Here is a 22,836-nt window from a genome sequence, read left to right as displayed (position 1 = left end):
GTGCTGATAGCTGTGCTTCAGATTCTGTGTCTCCCTCTCTCCCTCTCTCTCTGCTCCTCCCCTGCTCACACTCTGTCTCTCTCTCAAAAATAGAGATTTAAAAAAAATTTTTTTAAAACAAAGCAAAACAAAGGACCAACAGGATTCGACACACCGTTGCTGGCCCAAGGATGGAGAAGGCCGCGTGGAAGGGACAGAGGGCAGCCTGCAGGAGCTGAGAATGACCCCTGGTCAGAAGCCAGCAAGAAAACAGGGACCTCAGTCCTACCACTGAGAAGGAACTGGATTCTGCCAACAGCCTGGATGCTCCTGGCAGTGATTGTTCCCAGAACCTCCTGATAGGAAGCCAGTCTGACGGACACCTTGACTTTGGCCACGTGAGACCCTAAGCAGTGAACGCAGCTGGGCCCATCTGGACTTCTGACCTCCAGAACTTCAAGATAATAAATGGGTTAAAAATTTAGCCACTAAATTTGTGATATTTATTTATTGTGTGGCAACTGATCTCACCCGGCTAAAGGGAAACCAAAATGGAGGCCACAGTTTGAACAGACGCCCTAAACCACTCATAATCATGTAACCAAATCTTTAACTGCCCCAATTTCACCTAAATGGGGGCGCTGACCCTAAACAAAACTGAAGCTTTCTTCATAGCACTGTGACCTTACGGCTTCCAAGCCAGTTGGCTGCGCGCAAGAAAACTTACACAGTGCTACTACCCTAAAAAGAACAGAAGTTTCTAGTAACCAATCACAATTTAAAAAACCAAACAACATACTCCCTGAATTCTAACTGCTGAGAGTCAAGCTCTTAACCACTTTGGGTGTGAGGCCTCCCTGTTCACGAACAGTTGGTTTCTTGTTCAGTATGATACTCGTATCATGTAAAGCTCTCTGAATTTTCTTTTGACCACCCAAAGAGTGAGGGAAAGGGGCGCCTGGGTGGCGCAGTCGGTTAAGCGTCCGACTTCAGCCAGGTCACGATCTCGCGGTCCGCGAGTTCGAGCCCTGCATCAGGCTCTGGGCTGATGGCTCAGAGCCTGGAGCCTGTTTCCGATTCTGTGTCTCCCTCTCTCTCTGCCCCTCCCCCGTTCATGCTCTGTCTCTCTCTGTCCCAAAAATAAATAAACGTTGAAAAAAAAAATTTATATAAACAAAGAGTGAGGGAAAAAGAACCACATGCACAGAGCTGATCCAAACAAGTAGCGGTGGCAAAGAATAAAGCAGTATTACGAGTGTAAACTATGAGGTTCGCTCTTTGAAAAAATAATGTCTGTGTGTATTTCTTAGAAATAATGAGGCGCATTACTAGAAGAAACAGCTAGAAGACTTTGGGGAGGAGGACCCAGCAACAGAGAAAGCCGGGATAGGGTACTGTCATTTTGTGGCATAAGTCCTGTTAGAACTACTTAGGTTTCAAAAACATGATTATGGAGAAATATTTGTAAATAAAAACTGGAAACACACAGGAGACTGAATATCCCTGAATCTGTTCGCCTCAGTTCTATTCTCCTTGGGGACCGGCCACCTTCGCCTGCCCCGCCACCACCCCACCGGGCCCAGGGGTACTGCGCCCCAACTGGACCTCTTGGAAGCTGTGGCTAAAATGCTGCCAAAACCCTCTCCTTTTTGTTCCCTTCAGAACGAGGGAGACAGAAGGGAATTTCAAACAAATTTTTCTAAGTCTTAGTAATGGAAAAATGGCAAAGGGGCCCTAACTACAACAAGTGCATGCGCATGTGCGCACGCACACACACACACACACACACACACACACACACACCCTCCATAAAAGTTCATAGAAATGGTTTGGCTTGCAAAGACAGACTTCTGATCCTTCCACGCTAACTCTGTCCGAAGGCTGGCAGGCCCTACCCATGAGTCGGCTGGGAGAAGCTGCCTTGGGTCGCTCCCTGTCTCCTGCACAGCCCCCACTGTACAGCAGCTGCCTCCCTACACATCACGTGAGCCATTCGAGCTCCCACTCGTCTCTCACCGAGGCCCTCCTACTAGGTTTTGGTTTCCACCTAGTGGCATGACTTCTTGCCCCCAGCTCTGTGAGTTCTGGCTGTGGCTGATGACCGCTCCCGTAGAAAGGGCAGTGCCCACCTGAAGTGTGTGACCTGTCCCTTGGCGTGGGGTGACACTCTTACTAATAACAACAAGGGCTACCGCATAGTCCCTATATTGGCAGGTCTACTTCTGTCACTGACAAATACTAGTTTCTTAACAGCAGGATCTGAGTTTTCTTTCGGGGGGGGAAACAAGAGACATCATCAAATATGACCAAACTCTGAAACCAGAATTTAAAGCATGGAAGTAAAAGCATAGTCGGAAGCTCTGTAGAGTGATAAGTAGCTCGAAATAAGCAAGTCTACGTACGAAAAGGGCGAAATAGGAAAGCATTAAAAACAAAACACAAACCTTTTCTCCATAAACAAAGTGACTGTCCTCTACAGGTTCAGTCCTATTGATGACACAGCTGATGAGACCGAGGAGGGTGTGACAGGTGGGGGGGGGGCCTCCCCTGGAAACATTCTCTCTGTTGAAAAGCTTCAGTCTGTACAATTTAACTGTCAACAACTGACAGAAATTAATATTAAGTTCGACTATATCAAACTGAGACTTTTTTTTTGAGAGAGAGAGAGAGCGCATGAGCAGGGGAGAGGCGCAGACGGGGAGACAGAATCTCAAGCAGGCTCCAGGCTCAGCACGGAGCCCAATCCAGGGCTGGATCCCATGACCCTGGGATCGCGACCTGAGCCAGAATCAAAAATCAGACACTCAGCCAACTGAGCCACCCAGGTGCCCCGAGACCTTTTAAAAACAGGTACAATAGTTATAAAATCTGAAAGAACAAATCTACTAACTGTAAACCCTAACAAGAGCAATGGAAGAATTAGCTGGGCTTCCTGAAAGGATCAGAGCAAAAGGAAATCAACAGCAAGAATGTGCTGCGATGCAGCTTGATGACCATCAGACCCCAAAGACCCACCACAGCAACTACAGCATGAACTACAATGAACTACAGGAACAATGAACTACAGCAACATGACCTGATCACATGGGACAGCCAGGCCCCTTTCTCCAGCCAGTTCCCCTGGACGGAGGGAACTAACCGTGACCTCCAGAGAAAGTCTAAAAGAGCCAGGCAAACTAGTAACTTCCAGCAAGGGGGATTGGGGACGGGAGTGGAGACTTCTAGAAAATTCTTGTACTGTTCGAATTCTTAAATAATCTCACCTCATATTTGGTGTTGTTATTATTATTATTATATTAACAATATGATTAGCACAAATCTTGAAAAGAGAGGGAATCCAAGTGCCCGTAAACACCTACAAAGCAGGGAATGGAAGGAGTATAAGGCACACGGAATGCACAGAATAGAATAGAAAGAATTTCAGTTTCTCCGTTTTCCAGGTAGATGGTCGGGATTCCCAGGCCTGCTTTCTCATCTGAAAATGCTACTACTACCTGCCGTAGAGGTTTGCTTTAAGGATGAGAGAGAACATATATAAAAGACTCAACACAGGACCAACGCTCAGTAGATGCTCAGTGGACAGCAGAAACCACTGTTATTATTTCCACGCAGGAGAATAAAAGAAAACCACAGAAGCTTCCTGTAATACCCAGTATAAGCAGATCATCAGAATATTTGAAGATAAAATATAAGAAGCATTAAAAATGGATGGGAGGGGTGTCTGGGTGGCTCAATCAGTTAAGCGGCTGACTCTTGATGTCGGCTCAGTCATCATCTCACAGTTTGTGAGTTCGAGCCCCACATCAGGCTCTGCGCTTGGGATTTTTCTCTCCTCCTCTTTCTCTGCCCTTCCCCACCCATGCTCTATCTCTCTCTCCCTCAAAAATAAATAAATAAGCATATATTTTAAAAGCCTTTAAAAAATGGATGGGAGATTTTTTTTAAGGCTAATAGAACTCCTCTTGGCTGCAAAAATTATAATGGGGTTTTCTTTTTCACAAATTGTGTTCACTCCAAGGAGAAGTTCTTTTTGTAGAAAAATAATTGAGGGGCGCCTGGGTGGCTCAGTCAGTTAAGCGGCCGACTTCGGCTCAGGTCATGATCTCACGGTCCGTGAGTTCGAGCCCCACGTCAGGCTCTGTGCTGACAGCTCAGAGCCTGGAGCCTGTTTCCGATTCTGTGTCTCCCTCTCGCTGACCCTCCCCTGTTCATGCTCTGTCTCTCTCGGTCTCAAAAATAAATAAAACTTTAAAAAAAAATTTTTTTTAAAGAAAAATAAGTGAAAGCTAGTACCAAATAATATTTGATTTTCAACTCTTAAAGTACTTGTCACAGGAGAATAAAGTATGGGAGGGAAAAGAACTCACCAAAGCAAAACTAATAGCACCTCTACTGTGTTTCAACACTGTTTTATATCCCAAATACCAGCCCAATGCCCTTTAACACAGGTCATTTTTAAACATACAAATCATTTATGTTTGGCCCCACTTATATTCTCAAGGCTCCTTAAAATACTTTTATTTATTTTTAATGTTATTATTTTTTAATTAAAAAAAATTTTAATGTTTATTTTTGAAAGAGAGAGAGAGCACCCATGAGCAGGGAAGGGGCGGAGAGAGAGAGAGAGACACAGAATCCGAAGCAGGCTCCAAGGCTCTGAGCTGTCAGTACAAACAGTTGATGCGGGGCCCAAACCCATGAACTACAAGATCATGACCTGAGCCAAAGTCGGAAGCTTAACTGACTGAGCCACCGAGGCGCACCTATTTTTATTTTTTTTAATATTTATTTATTTTGAGAGAGACAGATAGAGTGTGAGTGGGGGAGGGGCAGCAAGAGGGAGAGGCAGAGAGAGAGAGAGAGAGAGAGAGAGAGAGAGAGAATCCCAAGCAGGCTCCACACTGTCAGCACAGAGCCTGATGTGGGGCTCATTCCCACAAACCGTGAGATCATGACCTGAGTCAAAATCAAGAGTTAGGTGCTTAACTGATTGGATCACCCAGGTGCCCCTATTTCTAGACTTCTGTACCCATTTTAATTTCTCAGACGACTAAAGAGGATGTCCCCATTCTCTATAAAGCCTTCCTGACTCTTGCCTGCTACCCTCAAGCAAAATTAATTGCCCTTCCTCTGATGATACTTATTGTTCATCCAACTAAGCATAATCAAGACAGCACTGTCCCTTATTTCCCCCAGTTAGCTAAGATCTCCCCATTCCTAGGGCATCTGGGTGGCTCAGTCGGTTAGGCATCTGACTGTTGGTTTCGGCTCAGGTCATGATCTCACAGCATGGGAGTTCGAGCCCCACAGTAGGCTCTGTGCTGACAGTGCAGAGCCTGCTTGGGATTCTCTCTCTCCCTCCCTCTCTGCCCCTCCCCTGCTTGCTGTCTCTCTCTCTCTCTCTCTCAAAATAAACAAACTTTAAAAAAAAAAGAATTAAAAAATATTATATATAAAAAAAGATTTCCCCGTTCCTAACCGACACAAATTCAAAAGAAAATGAGCGTGTGCTTATGTCGTATGCTGTCAGCCCCGATGGCGGGAGACACCCTGTTGTCAACATCAGTTAGCACTGCTTTCACGACAACGTTCCGCAGGGGCTCTGAGGGCAAGGCACGTCACTACTGTGCATTCCTTTCAAGGAAAACCCAACTTCTCATACGTGGTGTGTACTTCTTAAAAATGAATTTCCCCTTCATTCTCACTGCTTTTAAACAGTTCTAGGGGCACCTGGGTGGCTCGGTCAGTTGAGCGTACGACTTCAGCTCGGGTCATGATTTTCCAGTTCGTGAGTTCGAGCCCCACATCGAACTCACTGCTGTCAGCCTGTCAGCCCAGAGCCGGCCTCGGGTCCTCTGTCCCCCACTTCCGTTCGCCCCAAAATAAATAAATATTTAAAAAGTAAAAATAAACAGTTCTAGAGGTAGTGATGCTCTTTGAAGGCATACTTTGTACAAGTGCCCGGGGCCTAAGGCAGGATTACAACACCTCTATTATCACACAAGAAACCAGTTTTTACATCACTTCTGAATGTTCGGAGAGCCACTTAAAAATTCTGAACAATGAGAACAACAAGCACACAGGTCAGGAATGTTCAGAAAATAATCCGTATCTTGGCTGCGCATGAAAGGGCAGGATAAACCAAGGGCTAGGACGTCAGTTGAGTCACAGATATTCTTAGTTCTTACTCCACGGAAGTCACGATACAGATTGCTGCAGGGATTCCTGAGTTCTGTCCAGCCGCCCGTTCTGTAAGGTTGCTGTTATCACATATGCTAGTCAGTAAGTAAGAGCTTTAGAAGAAGAAAAGTCGCCTTCCCATTTCGATGCCGCATGAGAACCCTGGGTGGAGGAACGGGAAGCAAAGAGAACAAGAAGCAGAGGCAAGAGACAGCACTGTCCCAGGAAGGTAACAAACACTACTGCGTTCCTCATGCGCCAGTGCCCAACCTAGCGACACCGCGGCCAAAGGCCACCAGCCCTTGCCGGCCCCTGGGCGCGATGCCGCGGGCCTGGCATGGACAGAGGGGAGGGCGCCTCCACGCCTTCGCTCACACCGTCCCTCCCTCTGTCACGTCTGGATGCCCTTCCTTCTCCCCGTCCGCCTGGTTTTCCAACTTCAGACTCTGTAAAGGCTTTCCTGGTCCCTCCCTCCGACGCCCAGCAAAATGAAATCACTCTTCTTCAGCGGCCCCAGGGCACTTTTCCCGAACCTCTTTCATGGAGCCTGTGTTACTTTCTAGCTTCTTATTCAAGCGTCTGTCTCTCCCCCAAACCTGCCAGCCCCTCAAAAGCAGAGACCTTCCCTGGTGTTCAGCTGGCACGTGGGAGGGATTCAGCATGTCTGGTGGAGGGTGAAAGATGGACGGGCGGGAGCGTGGGGAGGGGGTGAGTAGCGTCCCAAAGCCAGGAGAGAGCTCTGAGGTACAAAAAATATAATCTCTCTCCGCCAATGTACAGGGAGAGGGTAGAAATGGGAAGATGGCCACAAGCCACAGCTGCCCTTGTGGGGTTCCCATGTCAGATGGTGGTGGCAGACAAGGGTCTACGTGAGTCTTTACCCAGGGAAGCCAACAGCTCATAATTCATCCGCATCACGTCTCTGTACAGCTCCTTCTGCCGCTTGACTAGCATGCCCCACTCCTCCCGGGTGAAATACACCGCCACATCCTCAAACACCACCGGGAGCTCCTCAAACACCACAGGAACCTCCTCAAACAGCCCCTCTTCAGAAGGATCCTGCAACAAAGAGCAGCAGTCACTCAACACGCCTCTTATGCCAGACACCCAGCGGGATGCTTTCAAGGTCCTTCGTAAGGACCTTCTCAAGGCCCGTCTCTCTTGGGAGGCTTGCCAAGAGGCCCAGATGTACTCTGAGGCAGCAATGTACCCAGCCAAAGTCAAAGAAGCAAATTTGCGAGGCCCAGAGTTAGTAGGTGAAAAAACCAACCAAACAAACAAACAAAAAACCAAATGAGCCTCAGTCTGATCCTGGGGTCTCCTAGGAGGAAATAAAAGTGCTGAAGAACAGGGGTCCTGGAAGAGCTTACGACTGCACCCCTCCCTGTAAAGTTCTAAGGGGCTGCCTTCTATTCATCCGTGACTACAGTGATGACCGTCTGCCTCCAGGAGCACCTGCTAAGATTTCCCACTGGGATGGGAAGGAAGAAGAAGTCGTACAGAAGAACGAAAGATGCTTATATTCAGTGACGAGGTTTACACGTGCCTTCCTGCTAAAGGAATTCAGATTATAAATGGTTAGACATATTTATTAGCTCCTAATACCAAACACTAGACGGAATATGAACATGAAGAGAAATGAGCTCTGTTGCTTTTCCAGATTCTGGAAAAACCCACGCTTACTAACTTTAGCTGGGCCCTTCTCATGTTAGGGACGAGGAACATCTGAGCTATTCTCGTTGGAAGTAGAGGGGTACTCCAAATGACTTCTAGTAAAATCCTGCTCGTGTGAAATAGCTGAGAAATGGCAAAGGACCCCGTAACTCAAAAACTCCAGTGAACGCAGTTTCCTTGCGGCCAACTTTGCAAAGAGCTAGAGACCGACTGAGTGCCCGCAAGGTGAGAGTCAGAGAGGTTCGGGACCTGCTGGTGCGCAGGGGGTGGGAGGGAGTGCCAGCTTGCAGCCACGCTCTGGCACAGGTGGACTGTGGCCACGTCAGTCCTCCTGACGCTGTTTCCTCCCAACAAGACGAGTTTAATCTGACCCGCTCCACCAGCCTTAGGGCAGCATCAAAACCCTTACATAAAAGAACGGGCGTGGAGAGATTTTACAGTTTCAAAGGGCTACCTGATTCCAAAGTCAAAGCTGAAAAACTTTTAGAAGTTAAGTATTTAAGAGTTCTGTGGTTGCTTTGTGGTCGTGTATTATCTTCTTGAGTTCTGCGACTGTTTTGGATTCTGGATAAAGATCAGTGTTCTGAATTTAGATGTTCCCTTTATATCAGGAGTTAGAATGTTCTGTCCCACTAATTATGTTTTGTTGTCTGCAAAAGGAAATGAGAACAACAGGGGTGCTGTCTTAAATACATGAGATAATACGCGTAGAGCACGTAAAATAATGCCTACTACGTTATCGGCACGTTAGGTTATGATAACAGTATAATGTTAGCAGCAGGCGTAGCTACTATAATCTCCCCATCATCGTCATGCAAAATATGTTGTTCTTAGTACAGAATCCTTCCCCTGGAGACACAGCAATCATTACAAACACATTACCTGGCCGCAGGGTTCGGCAGCGTCATTACACAAAATGTTAACATTTGAGGCGCTGTAGATACCATCAGCAATTTCTTTTTGCCTCAATTCAGAAATGCAGTCGAGATACAATGCAGGAATTGTTCCATCCTCTCTCGGGTCCTCCAGTTCCGCTCTGGAGCCGGGCAGGAGCTGGGCCATGTTCTCATAGGCTCCCAGAGGCCCTGGGGGGTACAATATGGGATAATCTGCCGTGAAGAGGTGCTCCGGGCTGGCCAGAACATCTCCGGATTCATCTCGGATGCTCTGGAGACGGGCTGCCCAGATGGGGTCCCGTGCTGCCAAGGCATTGACGCAGAACAGGTGAGCTTTGCTCTTGGCGTGGTATTTGAGTGTCTCTACCTTGAACGGTCCTGTGTAACCTTCGATTAATCTTGACCGTTTGTCCCTGACAGATGGGTATTCTCGGCAGGCAGAGCAGAAGAGAGCCGTCTGCTCCTCGTTCATGACCAACCACGGGAACTGCACAAACCAAGACTTCTGGATAGACCGGGGTTTCAAGGGTTTTTTGCTCTTTCCTGTACAGTCTCCCTCAGTGTTGCCACGCTCCGTGCTGAAGTGGGAAAGACAGGCTTTCTTCTGAGGCGGCAGGTACGGTCCGGCTTCTGCGGCCAGACTCCGCCCGTCCCCTTCTTCCACGCAGCCCATCTGGTTTTTCCCTTTAGAGAAAAGAGACCAGTGGAATTTGGTCTGAGGTCCTGTAGTTAGAGCCACTGCCACCCATGAAGCCTCTCGGTGTATCAAACACGAAAGCTGGAAGTCACACCCAAGAGTGACACAGGCTCTACTCGGAATTTTCTTCCAGACCCCCAGCGCCCCAGGGCCCACCTCAGCTGACCCAGAAGAAAATCAGAGGAGCTTTAAGCGACTCCCCCTTTTTTTTAAATTTAAATTTTGGCTTGGCCAAAAAGACCTCTGCAATTTCATCTGTGCAACCCAAGATACGGGCACAATCTTCAGAAGTTCAAGCTTATTTATGGATAAGAACGCAAACTGATAAAATGTCAGTTAATGAAGATATTAAAGCCAAATCCTGCAACTCTGTCCTCAGCAGGAACCCCCTTCCATGGTACCCTGGCACACAGACGTCTGCACTCCGCTCGCGCATCTTTGGAACCAGGGAACGACCAACCTCCTGGGTAGTTTTTGTCCCCAGAGTTTGCCTTAAACCACGATCCATTTGTAAGTACTTTCCACCCAGGGGTGCTATGTCAGCCCTCCAGAGAAACACAAGCCCTCTCCCACACCACAGCCCCTCCAAGAGGCGAAAACTCTCATCAACTCACACAGATCTTCTCCCTCAAGCTAAACTAGAAGTTTCTTTATTCACGCCTTAGTTGAAAGGCAACTTACAGCTTTCGCAGCTCTAACTCCCCTCGAGCCATTTCTTGTGCGTAATAAGCACAGATGCCCAGTGGCCAAGGACTCCATGGTCTTTGCTCCAGGCCAACAGTCCAGTCTACACACCCGGAGCTCACCCAGGAGCACAAAGCGGCTAATGAAGAGTAAGCAGGCTCAAAAGAAAGAGCCAAGCATTGGAAAACAAAATAAAACAAATTGGTATCTATGAAGTCTCGGGCTCCCTGTGGTCCATCTGAGACAGACCGTGAGGGAGAGTAGACTCCTGTGATTCAACTCCCGGAACAGCTTGTTCCGCCTCCCTTTTCTCCGGCATTGGGGGCTGGGTAACTCAACCACCTCATACAATGACACGATGTCACCTGGCCTGACTCTAGCCAAGCCAGTCCCTCAACAGGACGGGCTTATCAAAGGAGAAGAGCCAAAATAAATCCTAGAACTTAGCAGACATCTGTCCATTCACTCAGTGATTACTTAATGTGCAACTGCTATGTGCCAGGCATTGTTCTTAGCACTGGAATACAGGAGTCAGTAAGACAAAGTCATGCCGTCGTGGAACTTAGAATATATAACTGCAAATCAACATATACTCTCAGGCAGAAATAAAGAGAGGGCCACCTGGGTGGCTCAGTCGGTTAAGCATCCGACTTGGGCTCAGATCATGACCTCACGGGTCATGGGTTCGAGCCCCGCATCAGGCTGTGTGCTGACAGCTCAGAGCCTGGAACCTGCTTCAGATTCGGTGTCTCCCTCTTCTCTCTCTGCGCACCCCCCTCCCGCTCGTGCTCTGTGTCTCCCTCTCTCAAAAATAAACATTAAAAACATAAAAAACATTATAAACAATAAAAAAACATTAAAAACAATAAAACATTAAAAAACATAAAAAATAAACATTAAAACATTTAAAACAATAAACATAAAAAAAAAAAAACAAACAAACACCCGCCTGGGTGGCTCGGTCACTTAGGCGGTTAGGCATCTGACTTTGGCTCAGGTCATGATCTTGCAGTCCGTGAGTTGGAGCCTGTGCAGACGGCTCAGAGCCTGGAGCCTGCTTCGGATTCTGCATCTCCCTCTCTCTCTGCCCCTCCCCATTCATGCTTGGTCTCTCTCTGTCTCTCAAAAATGAATAAATGTTTAAAAAAAAATTTTTTTTAAACATTAAGAAATGGTTTAAAAAAAATAAAGAGAGGGGCGCCTGGGTGGCGCAGTCGGTTAAGTGTCCGACTTCAGCCAGGTCACGATCTCGCGGTCCGTGAGTTCGAGCCCCGCGTCAGGCTCTGGGCTGATGACTCAGAGCCTGGAGCCTGTTTCCGATTCTGTGTCTCCCTCTCTATCTGCCCCTCCCCCGTTCATGCTCTGTCTCTCTCTGTCCCAAAAATAAATAAAAACGTGGAAAAAAAATTAAAAAAAAAAAAAAATAAAGAGAATGTTGGAGAATGATGTGTATATGTCAGATACACTGGGGAAGGACAGCATTCTCATGTGAGCTGGAGGACAGCAGGGAGAGGCCAGGGATAAGACGGGAGTCCTGGTGCCCAGCTTTCTGCCCCCTCTCTCCAGCTAAGTACCCCTCCTCCCATGCGGGTCCACACTCACCTGGATGGTGGCTCAGGACATTCCTCTGGCCCTGGGCACTGCCCACCCATGGCTCTGGCCCTCGCTCAAACTTGTAGAACAGTTCTGGGTTGGCAATAGTTGGTCCTGAGTCAGGAACAGAGAGAAGCACTTATGAAGTCTTAGATCCCGGTCACAACGTTAAGGAACGGTCTGTCTGGGACCTCCCCCTCCGCACTGTAAGATAACTGGTCAAGGGCACAGGTAGGAATCTTGATACTTCAGCATGGTGGTTTGGAAACTCAGATATCCATGAGGCTCCTAAAAGAATGGGGGACTAAGTGAATGCAGTGAGGGGCACAGTGTCCCTCTTTGAGGCTAAAAGGGTTTGAAAACTACTCCTGGTTCAGAACAGAGACTCACAAACCCAAATGCTGAGAGGGGCCAGGCCAACAACGTAACTGAGGAAAGCAGGCTGGGTGGGGAGGCTGTGGCCACCCGTGTGGGGTACAGCTGCCGCTCCCCTCGGGGAACACAGGGTCAGCGCTGCCAGGCTGTACTGCTTTTCAAGAGAAACCAGAAATCATAATTCCATGTAAAAACTCCCCATGGTGAAATATTAACAAATTAAATATTGTAAAGGAATCACCTGGCAGGCTCAGTGGGAAGAGCACGCGGCTCTTGATCTCAGGGTCTTGAGTTTGAGCCCCACGTTGGGTCTAGAGATTACCTACGTAACCTTAAAAAAATTAGGGGCGCCTGGGGGGCTCAGTCGGTTAAGCATCCGACTTCGGCCCAGGTCATGATCTCGCGGTCCGGGAGTTCGAGCCCCGCGTCGGGCTCTGTGCTGACAGTTCAGAGCCTGGAGCCTGTTTCGGATTCTGTGTCTCCCTCTTTCTCTGACCCTCCCCCGTTCATGCTCTGTCTCTCTCTGTCTCAAAAATAAATAAATGTTAAAAAAAAAAAACTTAAAAAAATAAAAAATATTGTAGAGAAACCAAGCAAAAGTGATGAAAGCAGAATAAAGGCCCGTGAGCCGCGACTCTGCAACTTTTGGTTTAAAAGAACCGGCAGTTTTCAAACTGGGTTTGGCAGGCCTGGGAGAACCCACTGTAGCCCCTGTGCCCACAGAGAGCTGCCTGTGGCTCCCGCAGCCTTAGACGGTGGGGGGGGGGGGGGGGGGGCCGAGATGACAAGAAGAGAAAGGCGTGTCACATGGTCGTCCAAGTGAATTGAGAAAATAGCACATACGTTGTACACACGTGTTGAATTACAGTCACGTCTGTCCGTGGCACGGAAAGTCTACCCACAGAAGCAGAGAAAGGACATTCAGAAAATAGAAAAGGTGAAATACACCTACATGGGCACAAAGTTTTAAGTGGCTTTAGCTCCTTAAGCCTCTACGACGGCCCTACGAAGGAAACCAAGACTTAAAATGTGAAAGTTGGGTCGAAGGCACGCCAGAGTCACATGATGGGGGCTGGGCCTGGGCCCAGATCTCCACAGGCCAGATGATGCTCCTGCTTCCAACACTTACTACCTCCAGTGTCCTGTGGGCACCTGAAACAAAATCCACCCTGCAGCTGCACCCACCACAGGCCGGGCTTCCTGCTGGCACCGTGTGATACGGGAAGGCATCAAGGTCCAGCCCTGACATGCTCCAGTTCCCCACTTCTCTTGGCCAACGTACGAGAAGGAGAGAAAGGGTGGTGCGTGAATCTCGTGCAGTTAAGTTACATAAGGGGCTGCGCAGGTGAATGGTGTAAACAGGCCTGAAAAAAAATGGTAGGATTCCAGAAAATTCTCCAGTACGGCAGACTCGGATATGATTTGGAATGCTGACCTAGACCGAGGCGGTGGGGAAGCGAACAGGGGCCCATACCTAGTGGTGCCACCAGCTTGTCGGAACCACAGATCTCCTTCTGTTGCTGACTCAGCAGCATCCATTCCCCCTGAAGCAAGTATACAGTGATGTCATCAAAGGTCACAGGAGCCTGGAGGGAAAAATGACACCTGCTAAGCACCAATTTCCTCCTCTGATGAATCTTCCGCACCTGTGTTCACACCCCGAGGGCACCTGTGCTCTGGGAACCTATCAAACTAGAGGAGGGGCATCGTCAATCTACATATAAGACCTAAAGACCCCACCTCTCTCACCTCCTGGGTCCACAGGAAGGGCCACACACCGAAACAACTGTCATGGAGAAGGCTGACTCAGGAACTCCATCATCCTTTCCTGGCACCCTCCTCGCCTGCCACAGTACCCGGTATTCTCAGCCAGTGCCTCAGCAACAACTTAGGGCACATTCTTGTGCAAAATCTTGAACATGGTAAGGAAGACGTATCTAATTTCTGGAAACAGTCGAAAGTCCTTCAGAACTATGTCTGCCGATGAAGTCAGTGATCAAGACAGGCAAAGGTTTACAGTGGAGAACTATATATCCCATGGAGCTTGTAAAATAGCTCTGTTCTATGGGGCGCCTGGGTGGCTCAGTCGGTTGGGTGTCCGACTTCGGCTCAGGTCATGATCTTGCGGTCCGGGAGTTCGAGCCCCGCATCGGGCTCTGTGCTGACAGCTCAGAGCCTGGAGCCTGTTTCAGATTCTGTGTCTCCCTCTCTCTCTGACCCTCCCCCGTTCATGCTCTGTCTCTTTCTGTCTCAAAAATAAATAAACGTGAAAACAAAGATTTTTTTTTTAAATAGCTCTGTTCTGCCAAAAAGGGGTCCGGGGATCAGAAAATATTTTGGGGGAGCTCTGGTGTAAGACGGTGGATTGAACAAGTACACTGAATTCTGCATCCTCCCTGTGAATTTAAGACACCCTCCCTGGGGCGCCTGCATGGCTCAGTCACTTGAGCTTCCGACTACGGCTCAGGTCACGATCTCGCGGTTTGTGAGCTCAAGCCCCGCAGTGGGCTCTGTGCCGATGGCTCGGGGGCCTGGAGCCTGCTTCGGATTCTGTGTCTCCTTTTCTCTCTGCCCCTCCCCCGCTGTGCTCTGTCTCTGTGTCTCTCAAAAATAAATAAATAAATGTAAAAAAAAAATTTTTTTTTAAAGACACCCTCCCTGCCAAAACACTCCAAAAGAAAACACCCACGAGGATAGGAAACAGAACAAGGAGGGAGGTGGAGGAGACAGAAGCAATAGGATTTTGGAAACTGAAAAGTAGATGAAAAAGTAGGAACTGAGCAGACCCAAAGAAATCAAATCCTCGCCCAGCAGTGGGCAAACTGAGAAACGACCCAATTTATACCACAAAATCCAAAAAAAGGCTCAGAAACTGCAGTGCTGAGAACCTCCAGCCTGGGAGTGAAGGCAGCAAGGCTAAGACAACAAGAATGGGGGGAAAGCTGTTCGCCAAGAAATGCCTGCCCAGAGTCCCCTGCAAGGCTCAGTGCTGACAAGCCCCCTCTGTCTTCCACGGACTCGGGGCTTCCAGTTAGAATTTTGGTTTCTGACTATTAAGTGTCCGACTATTAAGCTGGACTATCAGACATCTGGAGAAAGGTTCTCACGGATGGTGGCAGGGAGAGGAGGCAGGTTGGAACTGAGGAAATGAATGTGAGGCATGGAAAAGAAAACTTTTCCAAAACAAAACTATCATCATAGCCCCAGAGAGGGAAGAATCCAGGGCCATGCAACAAACCATTATAAAAGAAATCATCAGAAAAGGAAATAGGCAGAAAACATTGCTCCGTTTATCCTTTTAATTTCATACCCCGAACATTTATCACTTAGTCTGATAAAGAAAATTATTAACAAAATATAAATTCCCCACCGCCAAAGCAAAACAACATTTTGGGAAATAGTATCTTTGGGGTAAGTAGAAGGCCTTCCAGAGTGACAACTGTGAAGGGGACACGTTTATTTCCGTTTATGACAAGTTCTAGTGCATTTGTCTAAAATTGCCTTGTAACTTTATGGTCAGATTTCGAGCAGGTGAAATATCTATTTTAACTCAACAGTCAAAGCTTCTTGAGAAAAATAATACAGATAGTTCTTATCACTCACTGTTGAGCTGTATACTTAAAAAAATAATTTGACTGCTTTTCTTATGAGTTAATACATGTTCACCGCAGAAAATTTAGACAATGAGCAGAAAAAATGTTTTAAGATCACCCATAATCCCCTTACTAAAAAAGAATTACTATTGACACCTGGTATATAACCTTACAGTCTTTCACCTATGAATATGTATGAATGAACAATTTTAGAAACAAAAATGGTTTGGAAACACAATGGTCCAAAATCTTTGGGACACAGCAAAAGCAGTTCTAAGAGGGAAGTTTATAGCAATACAGGTCTACCTTAAGAAGCAAGAAAAATCTCAATCTAATCTTATCCCTAAAGGAACTAGAAAAAGAGGAACAAACAGAACCCAAAGGAAGGAAATAATAAAGACCAGAGTGGAAATAAATGAAATACAAAGAAAAGAAAAGATCAATGAATCTAAGAGCTGGTTCTTTAGAAAGGATAAACAACATTGATAAACCTTCAGCCAGACTCATCAAGAAAAAAAGCAAGAGGACTTAGATAAATAAAATCAGGAATGAAAGAGGAGAAATAACAATGGATACCCCAGAAACACAAAGGATTACAAGAGAATACTATGAAAAATTATATGTCAACAATTGAACAACCTAGAAGAAATAGATAAATTCATAGAAACATACAATCATCCAAAACTGAATCTGGAAGAAACAGAAAATTTGAACAGACTGATTGCTAGTAATTAAATTTATTCAGTAATCAAAAAACTCCCAACAAACAAAAGTCCAGGACCAAATGGCTTCACAGGTGAATTCTACCAAACATGTAAAGAAGAATTAAAACCTATTCTTCTCAAAATTCTAAAAGACAGTAAAGGAAAAAAAACTTCCCAATTCATACTGAGGCCAGCATTAACCAAAACCAGACAAGGACACTACAAAAAAAGAAACTACAGACCAATATATCTGACAAACAAAGATGCAAAAATTCTCAAGAAATAGTAGCAAACAGAATTCAACAATACATTAAAAGCATCCATTCAGCACAATCAAGTGGGATTTATTCCAGTGATGCAAGGATGACTGAGTATTTGCAAATCAATCAACGTGATGCATCACATTAACAAACAGAAGGATAAAAGCCACATCATCTCAATAGATGCATTTGACATTTGACAAAATAAACATCCTTTCATGATAAAAACTAACAAAGTAGGCTTAGAGGGAACATATACCAACATCATAAAGGCCATATATGAAAAATCCACAGTTAACATCATATTTAATGATGGAAAAACTAGAAGCTTTTCCTCTAAGATCAGAAATAAGACGTAGATGTCCACTTCTACCACTTTTATTCAACATAGTACTAGAAGTCCCAGCCACAGCAATCAGACAAGCAAAAAAAAATAGGAGGATCCAAATTGGTAAGGAAGAAGTATAGCTATCACTATTTGCAGATGACATGATATTACACATAGGAAACCCTAAAGACTCCACCAAAAAGCTATTAGAACCAATAAATGAATTCTGTAAAGATGCAGAATATAAAATTAATATACAGAAATCTGTTGCATTTCTCTATACTAATAACAAAGTAGCAGAAAGAGAAATTATGAAAACAATTCCACTTACAACTGAACCAAAAAGAATAAAATGCCTAGGAATAAATTTAACCAAAGAGGTAAAAGACCTATACTCTGTAAACTATAAGACAGTGATCAAAGAAATGAAGACAACACACACACACACACACACACACACACACGGAAAGATATACCATGCTCATGGACTGAAAGAATCAATACTGTCAAAATGTCCATATTACCCAAAGCAATCTACAGATTCAATGCAATCCATATCAAAACACTAACACCACTTTTCACAGAACTAGAACAAAGAATCCTAAAATTTGTATGGAACCATAAAAGACCCAAATAGCCAAAGCAATCTTCAGAAAAAAGACCGAAGCTGGAAGTATCACAATCTCAGATTTCAAGATATACTACAAAACTGTATTAATCTAAACAGTATGGTAGTGGCACAAAAACAGACACATAGATCAACAGAACAGGACAGAAAACCCGGAAATAACCCCCCTTGTATATGGTCAATTAATTTGTGACTAAGGAGGCCAGTATATACATACAATGGGGGAAAAGACAGACTTTTCAATAAATAGTGCTGGGAAAACTGTATAACTACATGCAAAAGAATGAAACTGGGCTACTCTCTTACACCCATACACACAAAGAAAATCTCAAAGTGGCTTAAAGACCTAAATGTGAGAACTAAAACCATAAAACTCCTAACAGAAAACATAGGCAGTAATCTCTTGGACATCAACCTTAGCAACATATTTACAAGATGTCTCCTCAGGTAAGGGAAATAAAAGTAAAAATAAACTGTTGGGACTGCACCAAAATAAAAGGTTTTTGCACAGTGAAGGAAGCCATCAATAAAACAAAAAGGCAACCAGTGAATGGGAGAAGATATTTGTAAATGATGTATAAGAGGTTAATATCCAAAATACATAACGAACTTACAGAACTCAACATCCTAAAAAAAAAAAAAAAAAAAAAACAACCTAACTAAAAAATGAGCAGACACGGGTGCCTGGGTGGCTCAGTTGGTTGTGTCTGACTTTGGCTCAGGTCATATCTCACGGCTCACAAGTTCGAGCCCTGCATCCAGCTCTGTGCTGACAGCTCAGAGCCTGGAGCCTGCTTCAGATTCTGTCTCCATCTCTCTCTCCCCTCCCGTTCTCACACACTGTCTCTCTGTCTCTCTCTCAGATATAAATAAACACTAAAAAAATTTTTTTTAAATGAGCAGAGGATTTGGATAGACATTTTTCCAAAGAAGACATACAGATGGTCAACGGACACATGAAATAATGTTCAGGGGCGCCTGGGTGGCGCAGTCGGTTAAGCGTCCGACTTCAGCCAGGTCACGATCTCGCGGTCCGGGAGTTCGAGCCCCGCGTCAGGCTCTGGGCTGATGGCTCAGAGCCTGGAGCCTGTTTCCGATTCTGTGTCTCCCTCTCTCTCTGCCCCTCCCCCGTTCATGCTCTGTCTCTCTCTGTCCCAAAAATAAATAAACGTTGAAAAAAAAAAAAAAAAAAAAAAAGAAATAATGTTCAACATCAGTAATCATCAGGGAAATGCAAATCAAAGAACAATGAGATATCACCTTGCACCCCAGCCAGAATGGCTAGTATCAAAAAGACAAGAAATCACAGGGGTACGTGGCTGGCTCAGTCAGTAGAGCATGCAACTCTTGATCTCGGGGTTGTGAGTTCAAGCCCCACACTGGGTGTAGAGATTACTTAAAATAAAAACAAAAAAACAAGGTAAGAAATAACAAGTACTGATGAGGATATGCAGAAAAGAGAGCACTCGTGCCGTTTGCGACGTAAATTGGTGCAGCCATTGTGGAAAACGATACGGAGATTCCTCAAAGAGTTAAAAACAGAAATATTATATATCAGCCATATAATCAGCCATATCAATATCAGCCATAAAAAAGAATGAGATCTTGCCATTTGTGACAACATGGGTGGATCTAGAAGGTATTATGCTAAGTGAAATAAGTCAGACAAAAAAGACAAATAGAATATGACTTACCTAAAGTGGAATTTTAGTGGAATCTAAAAAAGAAAGCAAAGTAACAAAAAACTGAAACAGACTCATAAACACAGAGAACAAACTGGTGGTTGCCAGAGGGATGGGGGGATGGCACTGGGAGAACTAGGTGAAGGGGAGTAAGGGACACAAACTTCCAGTCATAAAATAAATAAGACATGGGGCTGAACAGTACGGAACGGAGAATGCTGTCAATAATATTTAATAATGCCGTGCAGTGGCAGATGGTAACAACACTTGCAGTGAGCGCTGAGTCACGTGTAGAATTGTCCAATCACTATGTTGCATTCCTGAAACTAAGAAAACATAGGATGGCGGTGGTACTTCAATAAAAAATATTTTTTAATAGAATTGCCCTGCCAAATGTGCATGTTTGAAATAACTATTTGCACTCAGAGTGTCTTCCAATGCAAAATGTGATTATATTTCCAAAATCCTGCTGGAGGATGCGCTCCGCCAAAACAAGGCAGTCAGACAGCAAAGGGGTACACATAAGATATGGTCTAAGGGGAGCCAACAGGGGGAAGGGGGAAGAGGATGCTTGAGGTTAGACTGAAGGCAGAACCCGGGGTGATTACTGTGCCCCAGGACTAGCGAGCAAGCTGTTCCAAACAGGACAGGTTGAACTTGTAACCAAGGACAAGCAGGGCTCCCTATTCACACCCACCCCTTCCCCTTTCTTCCTGAGGGAACAGGTGGGCTTCTAATGAAAGCCAATGGGCCCATTACTTCAGCATCCACAAGGATGAAGGGAATGACCAGGACTGAATGCTTAGATAATGAAGAAGCATCTTCCCAACAAGAGTGATTGCCCTAACTCTGGTATCTCTCTTTTAGCTAATATTATGGCAAGAACCTTCTGATTCCAATTGATGTCCATGTAAATAAAGAAAACACAAATCTTCAATAAAAGCAATTCTTCATCTATATATAAAGCAGAGTTGGGGCGCCTGGGTGGCTCAGTTGGTTAAGCGGCCGACTTCGGCTCAGGTCATGATCTCACAGTCCGTGAGTTCGAGCCCCGTGTCGGGCTCTGTGCTGGCAGCTCAGAGCCTGGAGCCTGCCTCGGATTCTGTGTCTCCCTCTCTCTCTGCCCCTCCCCTATTCATGCTCTGTCTCTCTCTGTCTCAAAAATAAATAAACGTTAAAAAAAAAAAATTTAAAGCAGAGTATCTCTGGATGTTCTATTTTAGTGGTTCCCTCTGTCTATACAGCAGAGCTCTGACTTAGCCCAGCACCAAATTCCCTTGATCTGAAACTAACCCACCTTCCTAACTTGAGCTCTGTGTATTGTCCCACCTGGAATCTCTACTGCAAACAGATTAGTGCCATTGCAATCACTTAACATGTCTTGCGTCTTTCCTCCTTCTACACTTTCCTCCTTCTACACTCTTTCCTCCTTCTACACACCCGACCTTTAGATTCCCTGACTCCGCCTATTTCCTTGTACCTACTCATCAGGTTCCTATTCACATTCCGCCTCTTTCGCGAGGGATTCCCTAACCACGTGGTCCTCGCACTTCTCTTTCTCCTGAGCAAGGAAGCCTCTGTATCTCTCATGGAGCTGGAGGTACTCAGGAAACCTATGCTGATTGGCTTATGTTATGACCTCCTTCACCATTACCTCCCCCCTCCCCCCACCACATTATATACAAAGTATTTCACAGGCTCTTAATTATTTCATTCCAAATACATTTATTAGTTGTTTCTCATGGGCTTGGTGCATGGTGGTCCTAAGATATGGAAAACACTATCACTACTGTACAGATTAAAATCTCTTGGGAGCTGAGAGACACCAGTAAGTGTAATAATAGAACTGGGTCTAGAGAAAAGGGAGATAGGAGTGAGCACTTCCATGGACAAGGCAGAAGGGGCAGGAACCAGAAATGCTGAGGCAATAACTATACACACAATAAATACCCCTATGTGGCAGCACTAAAAATACAGTCTCCCAGAGGGCACATGGGGTGTCAGACTGCAGCGAGCTCCAGAGCATTCATAACCTCTAGCAAAAGGGATCCTGTAGCAACGCTACTTTATGAGTCATTCATTCCAAAAATACTGAGAACTTACTAAATGCCACACGCTGCTCCATTGTCCTAACTGGGGATACAACAGAGAGCAAAGTCAGCACGTGTGAGAATAAATAATTGTGAGAATTTATATAGTGATAAAGGCTGGGAAGAAAATAAAACAGGATAATGGGATAGAGTGATGGCGAAAAGTCTTTGACTTCTTTCCTTTATTCTGCCAGTGACATGTAAGATACCCCCCACCCAATCCAATAGGCCAAGATTGCTGTTAGTTAACAAATATCACAAAATAGCACCAAAGGAAGATACTATTAACCGACCAAGCTACTACCTCAAGTGGACACCCAGTCTTCCAGCCTTGAGCCAAAAAAAAAAAAAAAAGATACTCAGAATGGAACTTTAGCAGACATTGCACCCAGCCTAGTTACTGCCACTCGTGTGCAAGACATCTAACACTGCCAGTGTTTGCAGTCGCTTTGTTTCGTCTTTGGATAACCTTCTAACTTCCCAGGTTAGAAAACTGATGCATTTGGAAGGGTGGGCATCTTTTGGAGACACCCTACAATCAAGATTAGAATCAAGAGTGAAAGTTCCAGTCCCCAAGGGGGGTTTTCATTTAGTGGTTGGGCCTGGGACGGGACATCACATTTCTCCCCTACCTCCCAAATTGTTTGCATTTCTCTCTTCTCCCATTAAATGCTAAGACAGACTACAACTAAACAGAATCGTTTGAGATCAACCTCAAATTGCTAATTTCAATTTCCAACAATCCTTCTTTCACATTACACTTTGCTCCCCAAACTCAGGTTTAGTTGAAACTAATCAGGGGATATTCCCTGAGGGTACGGGCCATTTCCTGGACTACTTTGATATCCCCTACAGTGTTTATCCTGAGGCTGGCACATGGTTCACCTTCAATCTTTCTTTAGTTGGGTTCTGTTGAGCTTTGTCTCACACTGTTTACTTGGGTTGTTTCATCTGTTACATAAATGCATCACTGTAGCTTGTGGAGGAGAGGGAGTGTGGAAGAGAGACTTAAGCAAGGGGTAACTTCTTTTGTAACTCATTCCTTCCCAGCCTTTCCAGAAGAAGCTACAGCGTGGAAATAACCTCATTATCTTTTCTCTTTTGTCTCTGAGGCAGCGCTTTCAGGCTTGCCCTAGTTATTGAAGTCAGCAACTCTCTCCCACGGAGAGCTCTTTGCGGAAAGTGGTCTCTTCATGTTTATCCTGTATTCCACCATCTAGCTCACAGTAGACCACAGACCGCATATGTTTATTAAGTGAATTTCTTTTTTAAAAGGACTCAATACACACTTGAAAACATATGTGGAGGGAATTCCCTCTGTGCCAAAGAAGAAATAAAAATTGGCAGCAGGCTGCCAAGAACATCCAGAAAGATCTTAGTCCCAAGAGGCTGCCACGGTCTCCAAGTCAGATGCCTACAACCGAGTTGGTCTTCTGACACTGCCTCTAGCAATCCCGTCAAAGCCACTGAACT

The 22,836-nt window shown here is 45.5% G+C and overlaps 1 protein-coding gene across 3 annotated transcripts in view; it reads right to left on the bottom strand.

Moving 5' to 3' along the window:
• Positions 1–22,836, bottom strand: part of ZNF862 (zinc finger protein 862) — a 38,053-nt gene that overhangs the window by 14,308 nt on the left and 909 nt on the right. The window contains exons 2-6 of one of the 3 annotated variants that reach the window (XM_045496085.1): positions 19,286–19,308; positions 13,553–13,664; positions 11,713–11,817; positions 8,716–9,413; positions 7,041–7,218 (exon numbers count right to left, since the gene is read on the bottom strand). In XM_045496085.1, coding sequence (XP_045352041.1) covers positions 7,041–7,218; positions 8,716–9,413; positions 11,713–11,817; positions 13,553–13,613 — 1,042 coding nt within the window. In that variant the 5' untranslated portion in view covers positions 13,614–13,664; positions 19,286–19,308. Of the gene's footprint in view, positions 1–7,040; positions 7,219–8,715; positions 9,414–11,712; positions 11,818–13,552; positions 13,665–13,827; positions 14,160–19,285; positions 19,309–22,836 lie in introns of those variants that run through there. The other 2 variants (XM_045496086.1, XM_045496084.1) reach the window with 2 other exon arrangements.

The sequence above is a fragment of the Leopardus geoffroyi genome, chromosome A2, assembly GCF_018350155.1.
Source record: "Leopardus geoffroyi isolate Oge1 chromosome A2, O.geoffroyi_Oge1_pat1.0, whole genome shotgun sequence".
NCBI lineage: Eukaryota > Metazoa > Chordata > Mammalia > Carnivora > Felidae > Leopardus > Leopardus geoffroyi.
This window is presented reverse-complemented; position numbering and strand designations above follow the sequence as displayed.